We start from the raw sequence: 16,300 nt of genomic DNA on the forward strand, positions 1-16,300 counted from the left end.
CAAGTATATCTTAATAATTTTTAAGAATGTAAGAAATTTCAAAAAATTTAAGACATAATTTTATATTTGTATACACTTGAAAGGTGCATGTAACTGAATCCTCTTGAAAATAACATGATACAAAATACAATGTAATTATACCGTTTACAGAATTCAAATGTTATTTATGGTATTTAAGGAGAGTTTATACAGAATCCCTTGTGGCATTGTCACACATCAAAGTAGTTCCATCATCAGGTTAAAATTTCAGTTTGTCTGTTACTTTGGTTCATGACCACATACCTGCAATAATAATAACATTTCCTTGAGCGTCGGCCATAATTGCTTAATTGTGGCTCTAATTGCTCGGTTGATCGAGGTTCAATGCTTATGGCACATGATGAGAAGTAAACAGTATTTCTGACAACCGAACAAACTCCATCTGCTGAGAAAGACCATACGATGCGGGTAAAAGCGCACAAACTAATGTTTCCAAGGTCAAGAATGAACTCCCATGCTCAATAAAGTGGTCACTTTGAATGTAAGTGTATTTTATCAGCAGATGCAGACAATGAAAAAGTAATCCTAATAAAAAGCAGATTGAACAATGTGTTAGTCCATCTCTCAATACTGACTTCCCCACAGTCTATGATCAGCCCCAAACCCCATGGTTCCTACTCAAGACGTAAATCCTTAAAAATGAGTCACTTTTTTTTAAAAATGTATGAGTAATTTCCTGTAGCAGCTGGGCACTGTAGTTTTCAGCTAAATTTACTCAAACAGGCATAAATACTGCATTTCAGCCTGAACTGTGATGAGTATCTAGTGCTAATTAGTGAAGTTAGCATGCTAACAAGCTAAACTAAGATGATGAAGAAGGTAAACACTTAACCTGCTAAACATCAGCATGCTAGCAATGTCATAGGGAGCATGTTAGCATTTAGCTACCAGAGTCCAGTCTCAGAGGTGCTAACGAGGCTGTAGACTTTTAGTCTTGTTTCATAGCATATAGAAATGCCATGAAACATTGTTGCATTCAACTGGCTTAGGAGTCCGAACTTTTGAGAGGAAGAACAAAGACAACAATGACGCCATTTTTGTTACAACCATAATGATATTGTGCCACAGAAGTAGAACGTGTTTTTGTCTAACTCGACTAAACTGCATGTGGGCCTATAATATCTTTCTACTGATGTCAAACTCCTGTTCTTCTGTTTGGATCAAACAAGGTCACCAACCTCTCCTGTGAACAGTTTATGTACAGAGTGTATACATGCTGTTAGTCGGTACACACACACACACACACACACACACACTCAATAACAACAATAGCATCAGGAGGCACCAGAGAGGACTAAAGGGACATTTTCAGCCTTTGTCAGCCAGCCACTTTCAATTCCATGTCCAAACTCACACTGACAATAACCCAACAGGACTGTGTGTGTGTGTGTGTTTGTGTGTGTGTGTGTGTGTGTGTGTGTGGGGTACAGTAGCAGCTGGTTTATGCAGTGTCAGGCAGCAGGTGAACGCTGTCTTCTAGTCGGCAGCTTCTGAAGGCAAACAGAGAAAAGAGAATGAGGGAGGTGGAGGGGTGGAGGGTGACAAGGGCCAAATGAGAGAGGCTGCATTCAGATGAGTGTTTTAGTACGACTTGTACCCTCTTAAAGTCAAAAAAAAAAAAAAAAAATCAAAGGCGGAGACAGAGTGAGCAATTATCAAATGAAGAAAAGACAGAAAGAGAAAAGGAATGAATGTATTGTAGCGGCAGTAAAGTGGAGAGGAAGAGGAGGAGGAGGAGACAGAAGGGGTAAGGAGTTAGAGGAGGAGGAAAAGGAAGGAAGGGAGAGGGAGGAGGAGGAGTGGAGAGGGATGAGGAGGAAGAGCAGGAGGGAGAGGAGGAGGGACTGTGGTCTTTGAGAGAATGTGGAGGAATGTGGGGAGCAGGTGGTGAGTGGTGACATGAAAAGCAGTGGTGACAAATGCAGCCGTCCGGCCGGCCGGCAGCAGAAAAGCCCTCTGAATGAAATGGAGGCATCGGATTTCACCACAAGCACACCAACAGCTCCACGAGGAGGAGGAGGAGGAGGAGGAGGAAGGGGGGTCTCCATGGATAACAGCAGAGACACATAGTGTCCTCTGAGTGAACACACATGGTTTAGATAGAAGGCTTTATTCACTTAGTATAGACATTTAGATTCTACGTGAATGATTATAGACATTATTTGTTTACATATAAGTATAAATGAACAGTATGGATACAGACATTTTGAGAAGAATGAAACATTAAGGGGCAAAAAAAAACTCCACTCAAGGTCAAATTAACTTGCATTTCTGTAACTTTCAATCTCATGGACTTCCTCAGCGGATAATAAGTTCCATACTTAGGTTACATGATGACCACTGTGACAACTGAAAAAGTTCCATCTACTGAGGAAGACCATGAGATGTGGGTGAAAGCACTGGAAAAAGTTAGTAAGTCACCTTGAGTGATGTTTCAAAGGTCAAGGAGGAACTTTCACACTCAATAAAGTGGTGACTTTGATTGAATATGATATAGAGTTATCACCCCTTTATTATATTTTAGCAGCTGGAGCTCTACAGCACAGAGGAATTATATATATCAGGCTTTGAATACACACAATACTTGTTAGTAGAACAAATAATTGTTGGTTTTCATGAGATTTGGTGACAATAAGAAAAATATAGAATACCTCAAAAATTACCTTTAAAATTTTGGATTTCTTCATTGGACTCTTGGTTTCAAAAGTAAATTGACTTGTACATGACAATATCTAGCTCATCAAGATATGGCAGCCAGTCAGAGATGCTGTTGGGGGGACTTCCATCTGCTCAATAAATAATGCTGAAAATGACAACCACCTACTGTGGTATGTTTATTGTTGTTTGTTAAAGAATGTGAGGAGCTTCAGGATTACTGATTTTCAGAAGTTGTCTGGTTTGTTGATGGTATGTTTTCTATATTCATTTGCTTTATTTTCAATTTTTTAACACCGCCAGCACATGAGTGAACCAAGGGGCAGCTCAGGCCACCAGGGGGCGCCCGATGAGCCACATTAAAAATGTGAGGCTTTCTTTCTTTCTTTTTTAACCAGGTTGATGTATTTACATGGTTTTGCATATTTTCATATTGCAAAATTATTGTGGCCAGTTGGAATTAAAGTGGGTAGTTTTTTCTAAATGTTATCATTTGTGGTTTGTACACTTTGTCTTATTTGTCTCTATTTCCTCTTTTTCTTTGTAACAGTTTTTTTACATACTTATAACTTAGATGTCTTGCATGATGGTTTGTTGATTTCAACACCATGCATTCTCATGCCACTAGTATTACATTTTTACACTCATCATGTTTTATTTTGTTTTATTATTTATACCCTCATATGTCTATTATTGTTCGGTAGTAGTGGTGGTGAGGGGGTTGTACTTGTGTTTCAGGTTTCAGTGGAGAGTTATACTGTCCTTAGATGCACACAAAGATATTACATATGTGTGCAAAACCAGCCCGTCCGCACGAAAAAAACGACAGCATAGGTCTAAAATTTGGGCCGGCAAAAATGACCTATAGTTACGTTTACGCCCTCTAGTGGCTGTAGTAATTATGACCCAGGAAAGTGATGCAGTTCAGATGACGTTGATATAAGGTGACTTGGTAAGATGATTTTGCCTTGTTAAGGGGAGGCAGGTTGCATTGGGTTGGGTTGGGTGGATGGCTAATTACTGGATTTTGTCGTAGGAGACCACTGTTTGCTTCCCGTTTCCAACTGCGAGTTGGGACATTTTTAAAAAAAACGTAGCATGGTGTTTACTGTTGCCATGTTGGGTAACTTAAAGGAAGCATAAACCGCATTTCAAGTGATCATTTTAACCCAAACCATGATCTTTCCCTAACCCTACCCAGACCTAACCACAGCGCTGTCACACCATAAAACCAACAGTGATTTGTAATGGTTTTGGGAAGCTGGGGTGCATAACTACGGCCGCTAGATGGCGTAAACGTAACTATAGGTCATTTTTGCTGGCCTGGATTTTAGACCTATACTGTTGTTTTTTTATGAGGATGTGTGGTGCAAAACATAAGCAAACAATCAAGATCCTCACTCCAGAAACTTGTTGTCTCCTTCAAACACCTGTAATGATCAAAGGGCAGGAGCCAGCGGCAGCAGACAGCGCCGCAACTCGGTGAGGAGCCCCCTCCAGCAGAGTGTATCCTGGAAATACTTCCCTCTGTGTTTGATGTGGTCTGCTCAGTAATGTCTCTCCCTGCTCTCAGACCACAGACACTTACCTGTGACAGGACCAGAATAGTTTATCGCATGTCAAATAAGTGTGAGTTGATTCAGCGTGGAAAAGCGAGGAACCTTTACAGTTTCACTACAGTTTTCAATGCATACAGCCATGTTAACACATCAACCCACCACCCTGTGTCAACTTTGGAACTGATTTAACTGGACTTTCAGGGTATTCCTTCATATATAGCTGTCTGGCCTCCAAGACTGCACACACTAGTGTCAGTAGATTTTTAAAACCACTCATTTAAAGGATAATTCCACCTTATTCCTACTTTTGGATCATATTTTCCTTGCCCTGGCCATTGTTTCCATTGGTTACGATAACACTGTGCTCAGTTAATTGCTGAGATCTTGAAACACAGTGACATCACCAGAAAGAGGTGCAACAAGGCAAGAAACTGGAGCAACCAGACTATCAGACCTCCCAGTTAGTCAAACTTATTTGGAAGAGAAAACAAAGGCGAACCATACAATTACTGCCGAAACTGTCTTATTTAAACACTATTCACAGTTTACAGGCTGACTTTCAGTCTCAACTTTGACCTAAGGTACTTTCTGTAGTTTTAAGCACACAATTTGTGTAATTTCAGGTGTGCTCACTTTCAGTTTTACCTCCAAGTAAAGTGGTTGTTGTAGCGATGTCGACATGTTCTTAAATCTCTGCAAATATTTCGGTGGGTACAATGTTATCACTGTCAATAAAAACAAAACAGCACAAATAATATGCAAGTTGTAAAAAAAAAACAACAGAATTTTCCTTTATTGTGTATGTTTTTTGCTTTTTGCAGACCCATGTACACTTTCCTTTCATAGAGTGAAAAAATGTACAGTACTATATAGAAAATAAAATAAATTATTAATATTGGCACTATATTCACTCCATACATTTGGTGTAAAATGTGATTTACGTGAATTACTTGGGTAAAAACCTTGTGTGTGTGTGTGTGTTTAGGGGTATCAAGTGAAAGTATCAGTGGACAAAGATAGGCACATGGATAGAAAAAAAGTGAAAGCATGGTGTAACACAACAGCAGGCTGTTGTATGTGTTACATAGTGTATGTTGGTGTGTATGTGTGTGTGTGTGTGTGTGTGTGTGTGTGTGTGTGTGTGTGTGCGTGCTGAGGGTCTTTGTCTGCTGCTGGTTGAGCTGGCGCTGGCAGGCCTGTGGGAAAGGATTAGACTTTCACGCCTTTTCCTCCACACTGAAGCCCCATCAAAGACATTCCTTGCATAACAAATCAATGAGTACTGTCACACACACACACACACACACACACACACACACACACACACACAAATACTCCTGTTAATCATTAGCCAAACAATAACTTTCAGGATTCAGACAGAACTTTCTTGTTCTTTACTCAAATGTGGGCAGGAGGAAATTAGCCGAATTTACAAGTTGAAACACAAGCATTTGAAGCTGTGTATTTAAGAAAAAAAAACATGGACTCTTCTCCAACTAAAGTACTGTATGTGTGTGTATTGCTGTTTGCATGTGTTAATGTTAACATAATTTCAATACTGGAAGCATTAAAGTAACTTGTAATGACAGACAGAAGGGAAAGCACAAGCCATCATAAAATGTTTCCTTATGCAAACTCTAGGTCTATTTTACGCAGAATTTTGAGTGAAAGTAAACTCAAAGTTGGGACAAAAAACCTGCCGTGGTAAAATGGGGATATTAAATAGTAACAATAATATAATAATAAAGAGATCTTTAGTGAAAAGTTATAATCGTTGCCAACTTCCACACCTTTGCCCACCTGGTTGATCAGTGCATGGGGTGGGCGTGCTTGACAGAATTTATACATAACTGAGGGATTCCATTGACTTGAACTTCTACAACACTGTTAGCCTTTGGTACTGGGCTCTTTCTTTCACTTTCACTGTATTTTATGAACTGGGAAGTTATGGATATAAAAGACAACAGCGGGACCAACTATACTGTGTCATATAACTGTAACTGTCATTTTTGTATGCGGTTTGATACGAGGGTAGTAAGAGGTTGTGAAACAGATAACAATGGAAGAACTGATATTGTTCCTCTTCACATTGGGTCACTGGGTTGCTAGGTTGGTGGTGGGCCAAAACAGCATCCAGATGCAATAGTATAATGGCGGTTGCTTTTGCTGGGTTTGTTGTAATGGTTCTTGTTGTAATATGATGACACATCTGTTTGACCAGTAACAATCAACAGAACTGCTGGGAACCCCTTGCATGGGAAAATACCTTGCATGTGGTTCCACAACCTGCATAGTGGTAAAATTTAGGCCTTTTTCAAACCTGTGTTGTTTAGTTTGGTTGAATTGGACTCTGCTTTGTTTTCCTCCTTGGATTCATTTAGCAATCATACTTGGTTGCAGACCAAAACAAATGCATGGAGACCCTTTAGAGGAAGTGGTCTCAGTTTGATCACAAATGAATTCTGGAACAGTCTGTTTGTGGTGGGAATTTGAGCCAACCTTGATAAACCTTGATCCCAACCACAAGGTGTACTCTGAAAGTTTGAGCAAAGTCAACAGCTGTTAGCAGCTAGCAGGAGAGTGAATTGAGGTCCACCTTCTTGATATTTGGCCAGAGGACCTTCTTCCTGTATTTATGTCCTCACTCCCACTCAGACACATCTGACTGGAACGTTCTCACGAGTCTTGTAATGATGCACTTTGGTTTGCTTTCATTTTTTTTTTCTGTGTGAAAAGAAAAGGAACCACATTCATGTGGACATGGCCTCAGTGTCTTTAGTTTCCGCTTGCATAATAATGTTAGCGCTCATGTCTTCTCACAGCTAGTCTCAACTTCATTCATGTCGGAAATGTGGAGCGAAAAGAGGAACGATGACAGTGCAACTGTAAAGCCAACACAGCTCTTTCTGTCTGGCTGAATGTCAGTTTTTGATCAGCTGATTTAAAACTTCTGCATCAGAAGATTTGAATTGTCTCCATGTTGATTCACCAACTTTATTAAAGTGTAATAATAAATTGAGGTAAAGCTTTAGATTACAGCCAACGTATGAACTCCTAATTCTCAACTAAAACACTGTAAATGTTTTGTATAGTGTACCAGTACACACTGATACATACATGTAAGTGCAAGGAAACAAGTTGTGAGGTTCGGGAATAAGAAGGTAACAATCAGGTATTGTAGGTATTTCTTAAATACCAGGTGTCTATTCTAATATTGAGCAACAATCTTGACATTTTGGAGAAATATAATATGCTGTACACTGTTGGCCCTCATATAAAGTGTTACCTAAATTGTTGGCGTACTCCTTTATAAATGAACATCTTCAGTAGGAACCATTGGGCTTGGAGTTTAGTGGCACAGAGTTCAGCGAATTTGTAAATTACTGAAAGACAGACAAACATGTTTGCTGTGGTCTTTTCATGGGATTCAGTGAAAAAGACTAATGCTAGTCTTCTCCTTTCAACATAAGAAGTAATACTGATGAATGAATTTGTAGTGACTCTGAGGGGAAGTGAATTTCAGTAACTGCTGTGTGGTACGGAAATGAGATATCTGATGCTACAGATCAGCTCTAATTCTAACCTTATTAGGTTTCAACCCATATGTGATTGTCAGTCTACTTTTTGGACTAGTGCTGTGTTCCTATCATATCCCAGTTATCATAATTACCACTTTCTGATCTCCCAGTCTTTTACAACTGGTAAACTCTCAATGTTTCTGACTTGTAGCTTATTGAGTGACTGAAAAACTAAAAAAAACATAGATGGCTCATCTCAGCAAAGTCCATCATTTCAAAAACAATTACACCCAAATCTATTGGATGTATTGTTATATTGTCAATGAATGCACTGTATTTTTAACCCTCACACTATCAACTCCGATGACATGAACTTGGTAATCATGGTGATCTCTCCCAACTACTATTCTGCCAATAGCTAGATGTCAACAACGTACAGTGTGAGTATAATATTTTCACCACTTCTCTCACGCATCACCTCCTACAGACAAGAACAGACAGCCCGTTTCCCAGACTCCATCTAATTCATGTTTTTATTGTGTAGTCGACACAAATATGAATACACTGTTTGTACCAGTTGCGGACAACTGGCATGAAGTAGACACAACTGTGTGGAATGTTGTAAAAACAAAACAAAAACAGTCTATGGCTTACCGAGCATGACACCGAATCTATTTACAAACTCAAATCAACTCACTGACAGTTTGAAAATTGGAGCAAAAAGCTTTGTTTTATAAATATAAAAAGGGGAAAGGAAGGAAGGCCGCTATGGGCCTAAAGGGGGGATAAAGTCTCTTTCACCGAGACAGCTTAACACTCAACAGAGTTATACATATCCCATTTTCTGTTATGGCACCAGTATCAAAGCATGCCCTGGACTCGCTGGTTTCCATCGCGGATGCTTCACCTCAAGCAGGTTTAACAGAGCTAGTAGGCACTGAACCAACAAGTAGAATAGAATAAGAACTAAACAAATAAAAAGACTAAAATTAGAGATAGATCTTGACTGTCACATGAGGTATTGTGGATCAAAGCATTTCTGTACATTGTCTCATTTTTCCTTGTCTTTTGGAATAGTACGGAAAATCATATTACGTAATTATAAACAAAAGAAAAAAAATGATCACATAGACTCTACATAAAACAAAAAAATGAGGATGTCAATAACACAATTTTCTATGAGAAAATTCAAACCTAGAATGGCAGTATATTGACATTTATATGTATAAAAAAAAAACAACCAAAAACAACCAAAAATGTAGCAGCAAATAACAGGAGAAAAGCATCATTTTTAATCCATTACGGTTTTTGACGTCTTTTTTTTTTCCTTTTTTTTTTTTTTATTTTTTAAACACGTAGCTGGGATTTATTTTCTATAGCAGCGGAATACAAGGAGTGTTTCTCTCCTACTCTCTATCCTTAATGTACAATCAGAAACCTAATTTACAGGGTTCCTACACAGTTGGACACATTTAAAGAATTCAACACTTTTTTTCCAGAATTCAATTTGATTTGAAGAGTCTTCTCGTCTGTCCATCTTCATTTTCAGTCTGTATCAACCCAGACAACAACTTTCCCGTCATGTGTAGGAACCCTGACTTGAACTCCACAGCGTTAAGACGCATCTCGCTGTTGAGCCGTCACCCTTTTTGCCACTTTTGACGCCATTTCACCCCTCGGTACTTGCCAGCTTTGCTCTCCACTTTTTCTTTTTTTTTCCCCAAGAAACGCAGCCCACGTCTTTTAGGTTTGTGCAAAATCACGTCAATAGTCTCAACACTCCTCCTCTATTTTTTTTTTTTTTTTTTTAGCTTCATCCCCTTCCCAGAATCCATGAGCAGTATTTGAACTGAGGTGGAACAATGGAGGAGATGCTGTACTGGTGATTTCGAGTTTTACTTTTATAAACGTTTCTCAACGGCGGAGCTGCTCCGGAGGCAGAAATAATCTTAGCGGTTGAGTTAAACATCAATAGGTGGAGCCATGGTTAGTTAGCAACTACAAAAATAAATAATACTTGTTTTTCCTCTATAAAAATAAAGTATTATTTTAGCTATAAAAACAATACTTTTCTTTACTTTTACCTTCGGACCTCCAGCCTTTGGCTCTGCACACTGAACTTTAACTAAACCAATGATATTTCTGATACGAGCAGCTCTGCCTCTATGAAATGTTTGTTAAACTAAGACTCTTATCTGAGACTTGGAAGGCAGCTACAGCAAGCCACTGGCTCTGTGAGACTCATGACAGTGTCAAGCAGCATTCAGTCTTGTTTTTTTTTTTAAAAAAAAAAGGATTTCTGCAGGTGCAACTGTCTGCATGCCTGCCCTGACTCTCCATCACCAAAAGACTCCTGCTCAAACCTCCATTCCATTTTCATGTTGTTTTACAAACTTTATCACTGTGATTTTTTTTTTTTTAGACGAGCCAGCATTGCTGACCAAAAGTGCTTTTTTTTTTAGAAAACAAAAGTTGGAATGGTATTAGGTATAACTACACAGAGAAAGAAAAAAAAAACACAACAGACTGTGGATTACTCTGCTTGCGTGTGCGTCGATTTAAGCTTATCAAATTACAGCAAGCTGAAATGGGTAAAGCGAATGTTGTCAAGGAATGAATCATATTTTGTCCAAACCTCAACATCAGCAATCCACAGTCACTAGGGGCCATAAAGACAGAGCGTTTCACACTACACCTGGTTAAAAAAAAAAAACAAAAAGCTTGAAAGAAAAGAGGTATAAGACTAATGGATAAAGAGGTCTAAAATGATATATAATAAAGTGACTAAACATAAGCAAGCAGGGATATATGAATGTCTGCACTGCAACAAGACAAACATGGGAGCTTGGACAGGAAGTCTAAAATATTCTAGATATAACAGAAAAGAAATTAAAACAAAAAGCCTCTTCTCTTTAATAAATGTCAGGTTTCAGGTAAAAACCTGAAGACAGACTACAAGGACCTACTGTACATGACACTTTGGGATGTTTTAGTAGGCGAGTTGAGTCTGTGGTAATTTAAAGATTCCTAGTTTAATGTTTCAGGGAATAAGAAAAAATATCTACTAAAATGTTTTCGTGGCTTAAACTCCAGCCCACGCAGGTCATCAATTTTCAGTGTCTTTTCTTTCGAGTACATTTCTGTAGTGTTCATTTCTTTTCCCAGGATGGGAGGGGACACTGGCAGGAAATGTGACTTGGGGGGTTTGTTGCAGGGCGGGCGGGGGGACGCTCTGTCCTGTCTTGTTAGCTGTAATGGGCAGCGGGCATGTGAGTGACATGTCGGCCATGATAGCAGCCCACCAGGAAGGAGGAGGGGAGGCTGAGTTCAGATGAGGCACCCCTCCCCAGTCCACTTGTCACCGCCCTCCGTCTACAACTTTTCCCTCGATCGTTAGGTAATCGCGCAACGTGGCCCGTCGAGTCATTTCAGATGTTGATGTCTCTGACGTCTGTCGGGGTGCAGGACAGGTCCACGTCCTCGTCCACGCGTTTGGTTTCTGTTGTGCTGTTGTGCTGCTGAGCCTGCCGCAGGCTGGACTCCAGCAGGGACTCTATCTGCTCCTGGCACGACCGCAAACAGTCCTGCAAGCACAGAATCAACAGTCCAGTCAACACCACCGTCGCACAACATCCAGAAAACAACAACGGCTTTTTTTTTTTTTAAGATTCATGTGTGTTTGCTGTGGCATACCGGGTCGCTGCGAATGACCTGTGACAGGAAGTTGGTGAGGTTCTGGGAGGACAGGGAGGGATCTTGGCTCTTCAGGTAGAGACCTTGAACAGCTGCCACCACGCTGCCCGCCGCCACCATGGACGGAGGACTGGCGATGAAGTTGACATCTGCAGAAATGCACAAGCAGGTGTCAGGATACAGAACAGTTTGGAAATGATCATGATAAAAACATAACATCTAGATCTAGGTTCCTTTAAATAAAAGAATAGAAACACTCAGGTGTCTGTGTTTCCCCTAGATTTTCTTTTCAGGCCTGGTGGTACGCACTGAAAAAACCATAAACAAACATGGCGTGCAGGATGGCATATTCTCACATGTTTGGGTCAAATGGCACAGCAGGCAATTTATGCAATTTATATTTACGTTCAAATTTTTGTTCGCTGGTATATTCAAGACCCCCATCTGCCCCTCTCACTACTCCCTCTTCTGTCCCTCTTCCTTTTTCTCCATCTGTTTTTTTTGCTTGGCTCCAGAGTTTTGGAGAAAAGCATTAATGTATTTGGTTGTCCTTCCCTCGCGTTAGAGCTTTTTAGGTGGCACCATATTCACGTTAGCTAACCTGCATCTCGCTCTGCAGTAATTTAAAGGGACTCTGATAGCAGCAACACTCGCGTTTCCCAGGCAACTCATGTTTCGGAACAGTGCCACACACAGGCTCCCAAACACAAATGATCATTGATTTTGGAATGAATGGATATTTGGCCTTATTTTTGGTATTTAAAACAAAAAAGATTTTTGTGGCCTGGCTAGGGGTTCTCATTGGCCAGGCCTGTACAATTATAAGGGAAACATTGGGTCAACTATTTTATACCCTACAAGTTCCCAATCATTATCATAATATAAACTGACTCAGAACCACTGAGTAAACTTTAGTAATAAATCCCAGTCTTCTCACAGAAAAACAACACATGACTGATTATCGTCACAGTATGCCACACATCTGCTCCTCTGAACCTTCAACATTTATTAACTAATAATGAGAACATGGCAGAATAACAAAACAAGAAACTGGGCTGAAGAGGGCAAAAAACAGTCATCTTAAACTTGAGTTAGGGGTTCTTTATCCCCAGAAAACACTTAAATCCTCAGATTTATTTTACAGGGAAACTTGTTTACTGTGAACTTTTAGGCTACGGAGAAGAAAATATTGAGTATAACTAAGTATAGAAAAAATATACAGATGAGAACATTAGGGTTACAGCAGCAGAGCATAGTGACACACGGAACAGCGAGTGTAAATATGTATAAACAGTAAGTATCCGTGTAAGAGATAATAGTGAGATTTCCCTGGTGCATGTCCTACCTGTAGCACAGAGGGCCACGAAGGTCTGGGCATGTTTCCTGAGGATCTGCTTGGTGGACGGGTGGATCTTCAGCTTGGACAGGAAGTGCTCGATGAAGTCGTGAGGCGTGACTGAAGCCAGATCCCACTTCAGCTTGTTGAGAACCAGCAGCTCCATTTGCTGTGGACGGACCAGACCAGAGGCATTCACTCAAACTGACCCATTCACCTCTAGAGAACAATGTAGGCTACTCCTCCTTATATCTGCTGTGACATTTAGTTCTTGCAGCTGTGGCACTTTTATCAGGGTGGGACTGCTGCCATTTAATCCATTCTTATATTTCTGCCAATTAATGTTCCCTTTTTCTTTTTTTTCTTTTTTTGATGCTAGTTTTCAGCTTTCTTCCACAGATCCACTAGATTTTTTTTCTTGTTAACCATACTACCTGTAAATACTAAATATAAATAGCCCTACGTATACTAAACCATATACTCCACAAATTAGTCTCTTTTATGTATAAATTTACAGATTGAGTAACCTTTATTATGATTACAGTGTGATTCCAAGTATCCTGAACATCACTTATCACTCTGGCTGAAGCACAGCCACGGAAACAGCTGCATATAAAACAAATGTCACAGCAAACATAAAAGAAAAGCGTGTGACTGCAGTTCTTAATGATCAGTTTGTCATTGCCAATAGTCTGCACTTCTGTTTTATGGCCATTAGGTGTCGCTGTGATGCAGTGTTTTCTTGGCAGTCACTGAGACCATTCATGAAATCAGAGAGGCCTTCCAGTCACCATGGGAAAGTCACAGGCAGCCATTCAGTCACTGCTGCAGCAAAGCTACATATATACTTTATTTCAAAAATTTCAACCAAAATATACTCTGTGACATGTCAATTCAATCAATACTTTCCAACCACGGTTACACTGACAAAGCAGATGAACTGCAAACACTCTGTATTCTGGTCATGTGGTCTCCAGTGCATGGTGCTCATGTACTGTATGTGTTATGCAACATCCATGTCTGCAGAACTCAATTACCAGCAGTTCTCCAGGCTGGACCGAGTTGTCGGTGTAGATACAGAGTTTCTCCGCCGTTAAGGGCACAGTCTCCTTCATCTTGGATGCTAGAAACATGCATGTAGCTCCCAGCAGCTGTAGTCTTGTTTTCCTGGTGGCCTCCACTGATAAAAATCTGTCCAAATAGTTCATAGCCAGCGGAAAAACCTCCTCCTCACATTTCTGTTCCTCGCAGACCTGGGAGGTGAGAAAAGCACTTAGAGAAAGAAGAACACTCCCCTATTCATATGCATTATTAAGTCTATGCCCCCACTGGCTCTGTGCCTTATTCTATATGCACAGCTGTTTGCATTCAATAGCTGCACTATCAGCAATGATCCGAAATGAAATTAAAAGACATGGAACATTTTTTTTTGCATTTAATTCATGTGATTTTAAAGTTTAAACGTCATGTGTGGCACGGTATTTAATGCAAACTCCATCTGACATGCAGACGAAAACATTCAAAGTCAAAATGTCATATATTTAGAAGAATAGACTGTTGCAGTGTTGAAAACAGTCGGGAATTAGTTTGCAGTCAGTTCTGACTGAGACACAAAGGTGGCGTCGATGCAAGTTTCACTCTCTAATTTCAACTTCGTCATCTTTTCAAAAAATATTTATAAATATTTAAAAATTATCAGGCTGCTTACAAGTAACATGTAAATGATCCTTGTTGAATGCCTGATCGGATGAGAGTCAAATGTGTCGAATTGTGACACGTATGAATTTAAAACAAATTAATTTCTCAGACTGGGCTTTTTCACGTGCTGCAGGCGACACTTCCCCCCGACTCTCCGATGCACCGTTTTAGAAATTAATTAAAAATATAGAACCGCAAAGAATTCAATCCAAAAGTTCATGTAAATGTTAAAAAACATCTAAGCTATCAAATCCGACTGTTAAAATCTATTTGATCCTTTTGCATTTTTAAGAAAATGTCCTTTTTTCTCAGCGACCTTCACAGACAGCAGCGAGTCTTGTGAAGCAAAACAAACTTTACCAGTTGATACCAGTCGAACAAGCTGTAGCAGACTATATGTAACCGCCTTATGATAAAGATGCATTTCTGGATGATTTAACCCAGTTACTGTCATTGCTGCTGATATTATAGATTTTTAATTATATTAAAATCCTTCTCATATACGACAACAAAGATGGCGCGTAATACTGGCACGGGCCAGACTGCATACGTGTACATTGCTGTTATTTTGGAATATTTTCCCCATGTAATTACATTTCATAACCTTCTGGAAAATACTAGTAAATAATCAATAATAAAACTATTCATGGTGGAAACTGAATACAGTCTGTAGCCAATCACTAGCCTATATCTCCTCTTATAGCCGAAGGACCACCCAGCACTCATTTTCAGAGGTTTATGTAACATGCACAGTGAAATAACAGACATTAACCTCTCAAAACTTTCACTTTCAGACTAATTTATCATGTTTTGGGGTGAACGGATAGGCTAGTGAAAGACTACCCACAAGTTATCAGCGAAACTCGGACACAGAAGGAAAGTTGAAGGGAAGTAAAACCAACCTCTAACATCCAGGTGGCAACTATTTTCCTCATTTTGGGTACTATTTCTTTCTGAACACACTTGAAGTAGTTAGGCGACGGTAGGTAGTTTTCCTCTGCCTTCAGCATGGTGTGTAGGACTCGGTCGTTGAGCAGGTTGACGTCCTGGTAGGCTCTCCTGATGGAGTCCACCTCGCAGCACAGCAGCTGGTCCTCCATAGTACTTCTGCTATTAAAATTATTATCACCGTCGGAATAACCTGTGAGTACTGCCCTGGTAAAATGTCACTATATTGTAGGGAGAACAGACTAACAGCAGACAGAAGGCTAATAGTCGGGTGATTTTAAATCTCTTTCTTCTTGCTGGGCTGCTGCTGCTGCGTGCTGCTGCTCCTCTGGTGTGCGCGAGCCCTCTGAAGAACAGACCGCTTCCCCCTGCGAGACAAAAACCCCTGCCTCGCGCTCACTGTCCGCGCACACGCACGGGCACGCACACAAACACACACACACACAGAAGTTTATCAGCGAGCACGCTCTGAGGAGGAGGGAGAGGTGGTGGGGTGGGTGCGCGCGGTGACGTCAGCTGTTGTTAAGAGGGGGGGGGGGGATCAAAGAGACAGGCAGACTGCTAGGGAGAGCGCGAGGAGGGGATTCTATTAGCCTATATACATATGGAGGGGGGTTGGGGGGGGGGGGGGGGGGGGGGACTCGGCCTCGGCTCCCTCCTCCTATAGCCTAGCTTCTGAGGAGGAGGTGGGAGGTCCAGGGCTGAGTCTGGGGGGGAGGGAGGTGGTGGGGGGCTGGCGGCTTAGCGTCGGTAGGGGGCGATAACGACTTTCGCCCCTTCTTCCTCTTCCCCTCTTTCATTGAGTCTCAGTGGAGAGACTCAATGAAAACAGCAGCTCTCTCACCAAACTGTGC

The 16,300-nt window shown here is 40.6% G+C and overlaps 1 protein-coding gene across 1 annotated transcript; it reads right to left on the reverse strand.

Moving 5' to 3' along the window:
• Positions 1 to 9,114: 9,114 nt before the first annotated feature.
• On the reverse strand, positions 9,115 to 15,984 carry ccnd1 (cyclin D1). Its single transcript, XM_042419096.1, has 5 exons — positions 15,401 to 15,984; positions 13,838 to 14,053; positions 12,810 to 12,969; positions 11,465 to 11,613; positions 9,115 to 11,355 (listed from the first exon to the last, which is right to left on the reverse strand). The coding sequence occupies exons 1-5, from the start codon at positions 15,596 to 15,598 to the stop codon at positions 11,200 to 11,202; spliced, it is 879 nt and encodes a 292-aa protein (XP_042275030.1). The 5' UTR covers positions 15,599 to 15,984; the 3' UTR covers positions 9,115 to 11,199.
• Between the last annotated feature and the right edge of the window lie 316 nt (positions 15,985 to 16,300).

The sequence above is a fragment of the Thunnus maccoyii genome, chromosome 1, assembly GCF_910596095.1.
Source record: "Thunnus maccoyii chromosome 1, fThuMac1.1, whole genome shotgun sequence".
Classification (NCBI taxonomy): Eukaryota; Metazoa; Chordata; class Actinopteri; order Scombriformes; family Scombridae; genus Thunnus; species Thunnus maccoyii.